This window comes from Anomaloglossus baeobatrachus, chromosome 2 (assembly GCF_048569485.1).
Source record: "Anomaloglossus baeobatrachus isolate aAnoBae1 chromosome 2, aAnoBae1.hap1, whole genome shotgun sequence".
NCBI lineage: Eukaryota > Metazoa > Chordata > Amphibia > Anura > Aromobatidae > Anomaloglossus > Anomaloglossus baeobatrachus.
In genome coordinates this window covers 260,074,385-260,087,514 of record NC_134354.1, presented here as the reverse complement: position 1 = coordinate 260,087,514, position 13,130 = coordinate 260,074,385, and the positions used below count along the sequence as shown (strand labels likewise).

General features: G+C 47.6%; 2 protein-coding genes across 2 annotated transcripts in view; one reads left to right on the top strand and one right to left on the bottom strand.

Annotated features, from left to right (window-relative positions):
• The window catches only part of MYO19 (myosin XIX), a 175,034-nt gene that overhangs the window by 49,622 nt on the left and 112,282 nt on the right, over nt 1–13,130 (top strand). Inside the window, exons 7-9 of the mRNA XM_075335795.1 lie at nt 1,790–1,892; nt 5,926–6,022; nt 8,407–8,483. Of these exons, the coding sequence (XP_075191910.1) occupies nt 1,790–1,892; nt 5,926–6,022; nt 8,407–8,483 (277 nt within the window). The remainder of the gene's footprint in view (nt 1–1,789; nt 1,893–5,925; nt 6,023–8,406; nt 8,484–13,130) is intronic.
• The window catches only part of PIGW (phosphatidylinositol glycan anchor biosynthesis class W), a 176,056-nt gene that overhangs the window by 89,965 nt on the left and 72,961 nt on the right, over nt 1–13,130 (bottom strand). The gene's annotated exons all lie outside the window — the stretch shown is intronic.

Below are 13,130 nucleotides of genomic sequence, written 5' to 3'. Positions count from 1 at the left end.
AGAGGTGGGGGGGAGTGGGCAACACATCACGGAGGGGAGGGGGCGCCAGCCAATCATGAGGGGGAGCGGCGGGCAGCGCATAACGGAGGAGAGGGGGCGCGCAGCACATAACGGAGGAGAGGCGGCGCGCAGCACATAACGGAGGACAGGGGGCGCGCAGCACATAACGTAGGAGAGGGGGCGGGCAGCCGATCACGAGGGGGAGGGGCCGGGCAGCAGATCGGGGAAAGCGGTGACACTGTGGCAGACGGAGGAGGGCAGCGGCGGATCGGGAGGTGTGGGGGTGCGGGCAGCAGATCACGAGGGGTGGGGGTGCGGGCAGCAGATCGGGGAGACAGGTGGCGGAGGGCAGCGGCGGCGGCGGATTGGGAGGTGTGGGGGTGAGGGTGCGGGCAGCAGATACGAGGGGTTGGGGGTGCGGGCAGCAGATCGGGGAGACAGGTGGCAGATCGCAGAGGGCGGCGGCGGATCGGGAGGCTTTTCGCCGGTTTCATACAGTGCAAAGGCAGCACAGCAACTTCCGGGTCCCATGCTCCGGTCACATAACAGCATGGGACCGGAGCTTGTCGCCCTGCCATTGCACTGTATACACTCACTGTGCTGGCGTGCTGCAGGGACGACAAGTGACGGTGACGGGGGCGGTCACCGGCAACAGGTCCATGGTGATTGGAGAGATCGGTCACAAGGCCGATCTCTCCAATCAGAGCTGCTGGAACTGGGGGAGGGTGATCCAGTGAGGTCACCCAGCTCCAGCCAATGGCCAGTGCTACAGCTGCACTGGTCAGGGCTGGATTTCAATGTTTCAGTCATTTTAAATGGCTGGAACATTACAGTGGCTGTGATTGGTTGAGCGGCGTTCGTCAGCCAATCACAGCCTCCGTAGGTCCGGGGAGGAGGCACCACCCCTCCTGAGGTCAGGTACAGGTCCCCTCCTCCCCGAATCTGCGGTTTATGCTAACTTTTCGCAGTCACCGGAGGCTCCGGTGCCGCGATTACGCCATGACGGAAAGATCCGTCCTTGGTCGTTAAGGCCCAGGGCACCATGACGGAAAGATCCGTCCATGGTCGTGAAGGGGTTAATTGCGAAAATTCTCGTGACAGGTTCCCTTTAAGTGTTCTCTTTATTTTTTTGAGTAGTGTATATAACAATTCAGGACGGTCTGTTCATTTCACCTAAGAAAGTTATCAGCAAATAATACACCTATCTCTCCACTAAGTAATTTTAAATACTCGAATACTTGAATAGTGCCTTTATATTGTTATATTATTTAAATTATTAAAAGTTATATTTTAATGAGAGTCTTTAGTAGAGAAGTTTAGTTGCCTTTTGGCAAATTGTATCTAATTATCACCACTATGATGACTTTATCAACTTTGTTTAAAATAAGTATTGAATCTGCTGACTCCTGCTTCCCGTGCTTTATTCATTGAAATCCCTGCCTCATTCTGGTCCTAATCAATGATTGACAGCATTTCCTATATAAGTGTGCATACAGGGAAGGCTGTCAATCACTAATTATGACCGCCCACTTGACAGTAAGGATAGTGATTAAAAACACATGACCCTGCATGTTTTCCCTGCAAACCTATAGATCACTAGCTTTCTATGCTCTGTAATATGCTGCCACTGGACTGCACAGCATTTCCAACCTGAATAATACTATATAAGCCATTTTCCCATTTATTGCTATAAACTTACCTCTTGTGTTTCATGTCAAAATATATTGTGTGCTTTTGGGGAATAATTCACTTGTTTTTAATCTTTTTTTTTTTTTTTTTTTTTTTTAAGCCTCCAACAAATTACTGGTGCCAGTATCCAGACGTACCTACTTGAAAGTACACGTGTAGCTCATCAAAACGTTTCAGAAAGGAACTTTCATATCTTTTACCAGGTTTGTGAATTTTTTAATTTTTAACATTAATAAAACTGCTGAGTTTTTCAAGAAGACCCTTGAGGAAATGTCGTCATTTAGTTTTTTTTGTTAAATTCCTAATCGCCTTTTCAATGTTTTTGACTACCTGTGGCTATTTAGCATAGCATCTTTTTTACTGGAGTGTTCCAGGTGCCCTTTGAGCGTTCCCAATTGACTTGTATTGCATTGAAGAGAATAGAACGTCTTTAGGCCGGAAAACGCCTATAAAATGCTTAGCTCACTTCCTGGTGTCTTTGGAAACCCAAAGCAGTTAAAAAAAAGAACAAGACTGAACATGTGAACAGCAAGTCGTTTATACGTAGAAATGCATATATTCATTTCTTTGTGTTTTCTGGGTGCTTTTTCAAACGGGTTTTGGAGCAGGCCCACCTGAAAAAGGCATTGTGTTCACATACCCAACTGTGATGACTAGTGATGGGCGGTAAAATGCTCGAGGCTCGTTATTCGAGTCAAGCTAGTCAGATGAGCTTAACTCGAGTAACAAGCATTATTGAAAGTTGGTGATTGGCCAATTCGGCTCTTCGCCCACATACAGCCAGCCATAAACAGAGATTTCCAGGGGGAGGGAAAGCGAGGTTTTGTTTTTTTTATCACATTATGTCCAAAACATTGTTTTAACCCCCAGTGAGAGCCATTTAGTGACTGGCTCTCCCTGAGGTGCCTGCTCATATCATATAGTGAAGTGAGCCAATGCTTTGTGTTCATTGTTTCATGGACATAGACAGTGAGAGCAGCGTTTAGGAGAGGAGCTCTGAAAGCAGAAACAGAATAGACAGGATAGGTGGAGACCATGCAGTTCACAGGGAGGAGGAGCAAGGCGGGCAACTAACCTCTCTATAGAAATCATAGTGGCATAGAGAGATGACTGGGATCTTAAATGGACTTCTGGGATGTATCTACAGTGCATACTCGCTGCAGCTCTGGGGGCCGATCTCTTTGGCCGTCATCTTTACAAAGTGTATGATAATAATCTCACAATGCAGGGGAAGGACAGCAGATAGAAAAAATAGATCATTTGCAAACTTGCTTTTTTCAAACTACCTAAGTAGATAATTAGGCTTTCTGTAGGGGCAGGTAAACTGTTCTATAATTCTTGTACATTGCTATAATTACCGTATTTTTCGGATTATAAGACGCACCTGACCATAAGACGCACCCTGGTTTTAGAGGAGGAAAATAGGAAAATAAAATTTTAACCAAAAAATATGGTCATGACACATTGTTATGGGGTGAGGATCTGCTGCTGACACTTTTATGGGGGTAATGTCCCCAAATTCTCTACTAAGGTACCCTATTCTGGTAACGATCTTCCTGCCTTGTATATGATCCTGCTCATATACCCCGATCCTGCTGATATACCCCCATCCATCCTGCTCATATTCCCCCATCCTGCTCATATACCCCCATCCATCCTGCTCATATATCCCCAACCATCCTGCTATATACCCCCCATCCTGCTCATATACCCCCATCCATCCTGCTCATATACCCCCATCCATCCTGCTCATATACCCCCATCCTGTTCATATACCCCCCCATCCATCCTGCTCATATACCCCCATCCATCCTGCTCATATACCCCCATCCTGCTCATATACCCCATCCTGCTCATAATATACCCCTATCCATCCTGCTCATAATATACCCCCATCCTGCTCATAATATACCCCCATCCTGGTATATGGCCTGTATCCTGTGGCACAGAAAAAAAAATAAACGTTTATACTCACCTTTCCTCACTCCCTGCAGCACCGATCAGCTTCCTCTCTGTCTCAGTTGCAGTGCCGCTGTGTGGAGCCGTCCCCCTGCAGCATTGCGATGTCTTCCTGTCTGTGCCGGTCAGCTGATCTGTGTGGACACTAGCGGCGCGCACAGCGATGACGTCATCGCTGTGATCACCTCTCTCTACACAGATCAGCTGACCGGCAAAGACAGGAAGACATCGCGATACTGCAGGGGGACGGCTCCACACACGGTGACGGGTGAGTACACTGATTCACTGCACCCCGCGCTGATGATGATACACGGGGGGCAGTGAATACAGCCGCACATGATTACTCCAGGCTGTAGTTGCCAGGGGTGATCATGTGGGCCGGCTGTTAATTATGCGCGCATCCCCCGCTCACCACCCCGCCCATCATCCCGCCCACCTGTCAGCGCTGGCTTTAGCGCTGAGAGATGATGGGCGGGAGGATGGGCGTGCATATGTAATGAGCAGGCCCACGTGGTCACGGCAGGCCGCTACAGCCTGCTTGTGCCCCTAATGACCCGCTCCACCACATCACCCTCATTCCCCGCAGCCACATTCAGACCATAAGACGCACCCCCCATTTTCCCCCAACATTTGGGGGAAAAAAAGTGCGTCTTATAGTCCGAAAAAATATGGTACAGTAGACTCAGGTATGTTTACTAGTGATGAGCGAGTACTAAAATGCTTGGGAGCTCGAGGCTCGGGCCGAGCATGTCAAAATACTCGTGTACTCGGCCCGAGCACCGAGCCCAATGTTATCCTATGGGAGACCCGAGTATTATTCTGAAATGACCCCCGGCAGCATGTAGAAACCATAAAACTGTAAATTAAAAAAAAAAACGTGCGTGTGTGTGTAAGCGTGCATATATATATACACGCGGAGTGGAGTGCGGGAGGGGCCGTAGCCGAGCGGTGAAGTGTCGGGCTAAAGGCACGGTCACGCTGTGCGGGCTGGCCAATCACTGCAATTCCACAACAGGGCTGTGGCATTGCAGTGGTCTGCCAGCCAATCCCTGCATAAGGGATGGCTGTAAAAAGAGCGCCAACATGAAGACCCCGAGTACAGCACGAGTATCGCGAGATTACTCGGTCCCCGCCGAGTAGCCCGAGTACATTGATACTCGTGCGAGTACCGAGTAGTAACAAGCATACTCGCTCATCACTAATGTTTACTACTTTGCACAACATCTTTAAGCAGGCTGAAAAAAGGTTGTGTTACCTATTGCTAGTTAAACTGACATTTTTTGCTGTTTCTGTGTTTTGAGAATACTCTAAAGGCCCTGTCACACACAGAGATAAATCTGCGGCAGATTTGTGGTTGCAGTGAAATTGTGAAATCAATACCAGCTTTGTGGTTGTGTACAAATGGAACAATATGTCCATGATTTCACTGCAACCACAGATCTGCCAAAGATTTATCTCTGTGTGTGACGGGGCCTTTAGACTCAAGTATGCCCAAGCTTTCTGGGAACCCTAGTTGGGAAACACTGCTTTTGGCTTATTTCCCATATCAGTGAAAAACACAGATGTTTTTCACTGATGTGTTAAAAACGCATATGTCTCTCCGTGTGCCGTGTTTCATAGCACACGTGTGTTCTCTTTGTACTATCCGTGATAGCACATGGAGAGCAGGTACTCTGAACTCACCTGTCCACGCTCCTACTGTCCGTGATGCTGAATCTCCGGCTCTCCTGTGATCGGCCGCAGCTGTCTCCCAATCTGCAGCTACTTCCGCGTCGGCTGTGCAGTGCATAGCTGCATATTCATGACCATAATTAGCTGGGCTGGAAGCAGCAGTCGCAGCGGCTAAAGACAGCGTACTGCAGACGGGTGAGTTTATAAAGCTTTTTACTTTAAATGTACGTGTTTTTTCTGGTATGTGTTTCATGGAACACACCACTGTGTGTTTTGTGTGACATCAGTGATGCCAGGAAAACACGGACATGTGTCTGTGCGGAAATCACGATCACGTGTGTACGCCGCACGGAGACACGAGCAGTGAAAAATAACTAATGTATGCCATTGATTTCAATGGATCTGCGTGTGTCCGTAATTCTGGTACGAATAAAAACGTTCACATACGTACCAGAATCGCTGATGTGTGAAAGGCCTTAGTCATTATCCTCATCCGGCTACACACTATCACACACTCATCCCCATTATTGGTTCAAGTCCATTCATGTTTACAATGTCTAATTAAAATTAAGGTGTTTACAATATGTAATAATTGATCTCATTCAGATTGTGAAAGGTGCATCCAGGCATGACCGAGAACAGTGGGATCTTCCTGAGAATGCAAAGTTTTCCTGGCTTCCACATTCTGAGAAACAGCTTGAGGGTAAGACTAATGGTTGTCTCAACATTTCAACATTGCTTGGTGTGGGTGAAAAAGCTACGGTACATATTAACCAAAGATTATATATATATGTTTACATGACAAGCTGTTGATTTCAATGATACTATTTCAAATGGTTTTCATTGATTTTCAATTGTTGGGTAGAGTATGAACTAAAAATGTATGGGGATATAGAAGAAAAAAAATAGGGATGGCGATAACATGGGGTAAATAAGGCAGGAAATAAATAAAGTAATTTACATGGAAAGATCACTTTTAATTACTTTTTGAAAAAATAAATAAATAACACCATGATTCATTCAGTACAATTGACAACTTTGTTTTGTGGGTCGATATGATTACAATTATACCAAATTTGTACATTTTTTATTTTAGTTCGTATACACAAAAAAAGCATCACTTCTTGGTTGCCATATTGTGAAACAAATAATCTTTTAGTTTTACATACAGCTGTGTGAGGGTTTGTTTTTTGCAGAACAAGCTCTGTTTTCCACTTGCACCATTTTGAAGGAAGAAGCAACTATTCAATATATTATTTTTGTGAGGTTTGAGGATCTATTGGGCATCAGTATTTGGAGGTCATATGTAAACCTTTAAGCACTCAGATACTTTTAGTTTTTTTGTGCTTTAATTTTTTTTTTCCATCAATATACCATTCACTTTTATCATATAATGTACTGTAAGCTGGAGAAAAAAATCCTAGTGAGGTAAAATTGCATTTTGGCTATTTCCTTTTTTGTGAGGGGGGATTATTTTATCACCATGAACTGTGTGGTAAAATGACCTGGCACTATGATTATTTAGGTAATTGATTATTTTTTTATACTATTTAGTTCAAAATATCCCAATTTTGTACAGAAAATCCTCCAAAAATTGTTTGTATTGCTATTTTTTTTAGTCCCATAACTTTATTTCTCTATCGTTGCCCAATTGCATGTGACATTGTGTCTCTATGGTTGTAGTGGGCACCAAATGTGATATATGAGCTCCTGATAAGCCTTGCATATTTGTTCTTACCTCATCCTTTAAGGGAACCTGTCAGGTGTAATATGCACCCAGGACCATGTGCAGTTCTGGATGCATATTGCTAATCCCTGCCTAACCGTCCCTGTATACACTACCATAGATGAAGAGATCTTTAGAAAAAGTTTCTAAAGATCGTTTATCGTATGCTAATGAGTGAGGGGACCAGTCCCCTGGGTGTTAGTTCCTCTGGCTAGTCAGCTCTATTAGCATATTAGTACGCCCCTGTGGGTGTGCTATCATGCTAATGAATGTGCAGAGTCAGAGGATGATCTCACTCACCTCTCCGCCAACATCGCATCTGACACTGGATTTTAGCTCAATGCGCATTATTCCGGAGGTTCGGTCATGCACACTGCTTCAGTTTGGAGCCAGGACGCATACACCCAGCTTCATTGTGCGCATGACCCAAACTCTGGGGTCATGCGCACTGAGACGAAATCCAGCGACAGGCAGCGGAGAGGTGGGTGAGATTATCATGTGACGCTGCAAATTCATTAGCATGTTACCCACAGGGGTGTACTAACATGCTAATGGGGGGCGACTGGCTAGTGAACTAACGCCATTGAGAGTAGTCCCCTCGCTCATTAGCATACGATATAAGATCTTTAGAAATACTTTCTCTAAAGATCCCTTTATCTATGCTAGTGTATACAGGGACGGTAGGCAGGGATTAGTAATATGCGCCCAGAACTGCTCGTGGTTCTCACTGCATATTGGACCTGACGGGTTCCCTTTAAAGTTCAATGCAATAAAATGAATGTTTTATGAAAATGTCAGATTAGCTGTTTTTGTTCATTTTGCCTCTGCAAAAAAAAATTGAAAGGAATTGAATAGTTAGCAATGAAAACTACAAGTTGTCCCACAAAAAGGAGCCCTTACAAGATCAAAAAGGTCCATTGGTGGAAAACTAAAAATGGTTCTAGCCATCCCCGACTGCTAGAGACCATAATATTTGCACAAAATAAAAAGGCCCATATCTCTGAAACAATATGGCTGATTTGAAAACCGCAGCATAAATTAAGAGCATAATTAGCCCACTTTCACCATGGTGACAGTTAACCTTTAAAGCGTATAATGCCCATTTCCTTAGGGGGGGGGGAAGACTACACTGAGCTCTGTCTTGATTGGCTATTATACAACTATTGTCACTAGCCTCCATTTACCCAGCTATCCTTTTGTTCAGGAAGAAAAACACTGCAAACCTTTCCTGTTTCAAATTCCAGGACCCTTGTATTAGTGGGGAATTTTCACCAAGTTAAAAAAAAAAACAAAAAAAACCCAACAATTTTAGCTGTATCAATGTGCGGATTTTAGCTAACAAGTGTTCTCTCATTTTTCAGAAGATTGCTTTGAATCCACTAAAACAGCCATGCTGCATTTGGGAATTGAAATTTCCGTGCAAAATAACATATTTAAGGTTGGTGACTTTTGAAGAAACCCAATTTATCTAAATCGATTATTGGGGCCAAGGACACAATGTGATGTTTGTTGGTGTATTTGGAGTAATATTACCCGATGCCCAACTTTTGTTGTTAACCACCAATTGGAGGATGGCAAAATAAGCAATCCAATCTACCACATCACATATATTCTGCCTGGTGGTTACTTTTTTGTCATCAATGTATTGTGGATCAAGTTATTCATTATGAGTTTTTGTCTAATACCATTGATTCTTTTAATGGGAACCTGTTATCTTGGAAATGCAGTGCAGTCTATGAGCAGCATTATATAGAGCCGGAAGAGCTGATGTATGGAAAGAAAAGATTCCGTACAACTTTTATTTGACTGATTGAAAACTCCACTCATTTTGGATTTTGCACTGATCCTAATACATGTATGCAATCTTCCCCATATAAATGTGCATTCAGAGATAGTGGTCAATCACTGATTAGGATGATCTCCAAGACTGCAAATCTCATAAGGAGCAGGAATTTCAGTGAAAAAAATGAAACCCCAAGTGGGGCCCCATTCAGATGTCCGATTTTTGTGTATAAGAGCTATCTGTATTTTTCGCGGATAGCATTCGTACCTACAGTTGGGAATGGGGGCATTCACTTGTAATGCTTTTCCATAGAACGGGAAGACCATACATGTCCAATTTTGATCCGATATTCACGTCTATAGGTGTAAATAAAGGCCATCATTGGGATGCCATTTGAGTGAGATCTGAAGGAAAAAGAATAGAGGGGGGGTTTATGTACAAGAAAAATTGGTCACAGTCGGCTGAAAAATTGGTCACAGTCGGCTGTCTGTTTTTCTCGTATGCAACATAGATATAGATGGATGTCTGAATGGGGCCTTATACTGATTATTTTCCCCATCTATGCAGCTCCTCCTGCTCTGTAACATGTTATCTGCAGATCAGACTGGAATTGGAATTACTTGCACATTTTTTATTGATCATCCAATTTCTTTTTCGCTCCTAATTGGGAGACCCAGACAGTGGGTGTATAGCTACTGCCCTCTGGAGGCCGCACAAAGAACTACACTTAAAAGTGTAAGGCCCCTCCCCTTCTGGCTATACACCCTCCCGTAGGAGTACAGATTCCTCAGTTTTAGCTTTGTGCGCAAGGAGGTCAGACACGCACGCATAGCTCCATTGTTTTTAGTCAGCAGCAGCTGCTGACTATGTCGGATGGAAGAAAAGAGGGCCCATACAGGGCTCCCAGCATGCTCCCTTCTCACCCCACTGTATGTCGGAGGTGTTTGTAAGGTTGAGGTACCCATTGCGGGTACGGCGGCAGGAGCCCACATGCTGATTCCTTCCCCATCCCTTTTTACAGGGCTCTGGGTGAAGTGGGATTTACTGGTCTCCAGGCACTGAGACCGTGCTCCATCTACAGCCCCTGGAGAAGATGCTGGATGGAGCGGAGTACATCAGGGACATGGCCCTGCTTCCTCAAGGTACTCTGTGTCCCCGTGCATTTGGCGCTCACACCGCAGCATGCTGGGTGTTGTAGTGCGCCGGGGGACATCAGCGCTACGGCGCTTGTGCCATGGCCTCATTCAGCTTCGCTGAAGCAGGCACACTTATAGGAATCGGTCGCGCCGGCCGCTGGGACTGCGGCGCGGCTGGCACTTGTGGTGCGCCGGGGACTTCAGCGCGGCCCGCGCTTTTACGGCGGCCGCGCTGATAACTCGAGTCCCCGGCTTTTGCGGCCTGCTTCCGTTCGTTCCCGCCCCCGGACCTGCCAGTCAGGAGAGGGGCGGGACGCTGGCCACGTCTAGGAATCGGTCACGCCGGCCGCTGGGACTGCGGCGCGGCTGGCACTTTTGGTGCGCCGGGGACTTCAGCGCGGCCCGCGCTTTTACGGCGGCCGCGCTGATAACTCGAGTCCCCGGCTTTTGCGGCCTGCTTCCGTTCGTTCCCGCCCCCAGACCTGCCAGTCAGGAGAGGGGCGGGACGCTGGCCACGTCTAGGAATCGGTCGCACCGGCCGCTGGGACTGCGGCGCGGCTGGCACTTGTGGTGCGCCGGGGACTTCAGCGCGGCCCGCGCTTTTACGGCGGCCGCGCTGATAACTCGAGTCCCCGGCTTTTGCGGCCTGCTTCCGTTCGTTCCCGCCCCCAGACCTGCCAGTCAGGAGAGGGGCGGGACGCTGGTCAGTGCATCAGCGCCGAGGGCTGGAGTCGTTTTTACATACTCCAGCCCTCACAATCGGCACAGAGGGGACACTGTTTCCCGCACTTTTGTTTGGGAACTCCCACGGGCCGCCCCTCTCCACAGACGCCGGCAGCCATTCCTGCTGACACGCTGAGCTGCAGAGGGGAGCCGGGGAGACCCAGACAAGGAATTCTGCAGCCTCTTACCCGCTGTTCAGCGGGCATTAAGCAGCCCTCAGGGCTCACCCCCTCTTGTGCCAGTAGTATTCTTAGTATTTTGTTTCTACAAATACTTTGTATTGCATAGCGCTGGTCGCCCTTTGGCTATAGACTCTCTCACATTGCAGAGAGCCAGCAGCATGTCGTCCGTAAAACGCAAGGGTGCCAAGGCACAGACATTATATGCTTCCTGCACCGCATGTGGGACTTTTCTACCGGCAGGCTCCACGGACCCCCATTGTGTGCAGTGCTCGGCCCCTGCGGCGCTTGCACAGTCGGGACCTCTGCTGGACGTGACCCAGGGTGTACCACCTGTGAATGCTGTCCAGGTGACAGGAACTGAGTTTGCAGCTTTTGCTGACAGAATGTCTCTCACTATGTCACAAATTCTTGACACATTGCGAGCTAGGCCTGTACTTCAGGCCACGGACACTGTGCAATCATTGCCCCCTGGTCCCCCTCAGCTCCAAGCTCCGGGACGGGCATATACACCTCAGGGTGAAGACTCTGACTCGGACGATGGCCCCGGGCAGCCTAAGCGGGCTCGCTATGACGGGCCTTCACATTCATCTCAATGGTCAGGATCCCAGCGAGATGAATCTATGGGTGATGAGGCGGACGTAACTGATCAGGATTCTGATCCTGGGACCGCTCTCAATCTAGATACACCAGATGGTGACGCCGTAGTTAATGATCTTATATTTAACATCAATAAGATGTTAAATATTTCCCCACCAGCTCCTCTTGTGGAGGAGTCAGCTTCGCAGCACGAGAGAATCCATTTCAGATACCCTAAGCGTACTTTAAGCACTTTTCTGGACCACGCTGACTTTAGAGACGCAATCCAGAAACCCCACGCTTATCCTAGTAGGCGTTTTCCTAAACGGCTTAAAGATACACGCTATCCTTTTCCCCCTGAGGTGGTCAAGGGTTGGACCCAGTGTCCAAAAGTGGATCCTCCAATTTCCAGGCTTGCAGCTAGATCCTTGGTTGCAGTTGAAGATGGAGCGGCACTTAAAGATGCCACTGACAGGCAGATGGAGCTCTGGCTGAAATCCATCTATGAAGCGATTGGAGCGTCATTAGCGCCTTCTTTTGCAGCCGTATGGGCACTCCAAGCTATCTCAGCCGGGCTTGCGCGAGTTGACTCCGTCACACGTGCATTTGCCCCGCAGGTAGCACCATTGACCTCGCAAATGGCGGCATTCGCGTCGTACGCGATTAATGCTGTTCTTGACGCTACAAGCCGCACGGCAGTGGCGTCAGCCAACTCCGTTGTTTTGCGTAGGGCCCTGTGGTTGAGACATTGGAAAGCAGATTCTCATTCCAAGAAGTGCTTAACCAATTTGCCTTTTTCTCGTGACCGATTGTTTGGAGAGCGTTTGGATGAAATCATCAAACACTCCAAGGGTAAGGACTCATCCTTACCGCAACACAGACAAAACAGACCCCAACAGAGGAAGGGTCAGTCTGGTTATCGGTCCTTTCGAGGACCGGGCAGGTCCCAATTCGCCTCGTCAAAAAAGACTCAAAAAGACCAGAGACGCTCAGATTCTTGGAGGTCTCAGTCACGCCCAAAAAGGACAGCCGGAGGAACCGTTGCCAAGACGGCGTCCTCCTGACTTGCGGTCTCCGATTCCCACACCCGCGGTCGGTGGGAGGCTTTCCCACTTTGGCGACATCTGGCTGTCACACGTCAAAGACCGTTGGGTGAGGGATATTCTGTCTCACGGGTACAGGATAGAGTTCAGTTCTCGTCCGCCAACTCGTTTCTTCAGAACTTCTCCACCACCAGACCGAGCCGATGCTCTGTTGCAGGCGGTGGCCGCTCTAAAGGCGGAAGGAGTGGTGACCTCCGTCCCTCTTCAGGAACAAGGTCACGGTTTTTACTCCAATCTGTTTGTGGTCCCAAAAAAGGACGGATCGTATCGGCCCGTCCTGGATCTAAAGTTGCTCAACAGACACGTAAAAGTCAGAAGGTTCCGGATGGAATCCCTACGCTCCGTCATAGCCTCAATGTCTCAAGGAGATTTTCTAGCATCAATAGATATCAAAGATGCGTATCTCCACGTGCCGATCGCACCAGAGCATCAGCGTTTCCTACGCTTCGTCATACACGACGAACACCTGCAGTTCGTAGCGTTACCTTTCGGTCTGGCAACAGCCCCCCGGGTCTTCACCAAAGTCATGGCAGCAGTAGTAGCTGTTCTGCACTCGCAGGGTCACTCGGTCATCCCGTATTT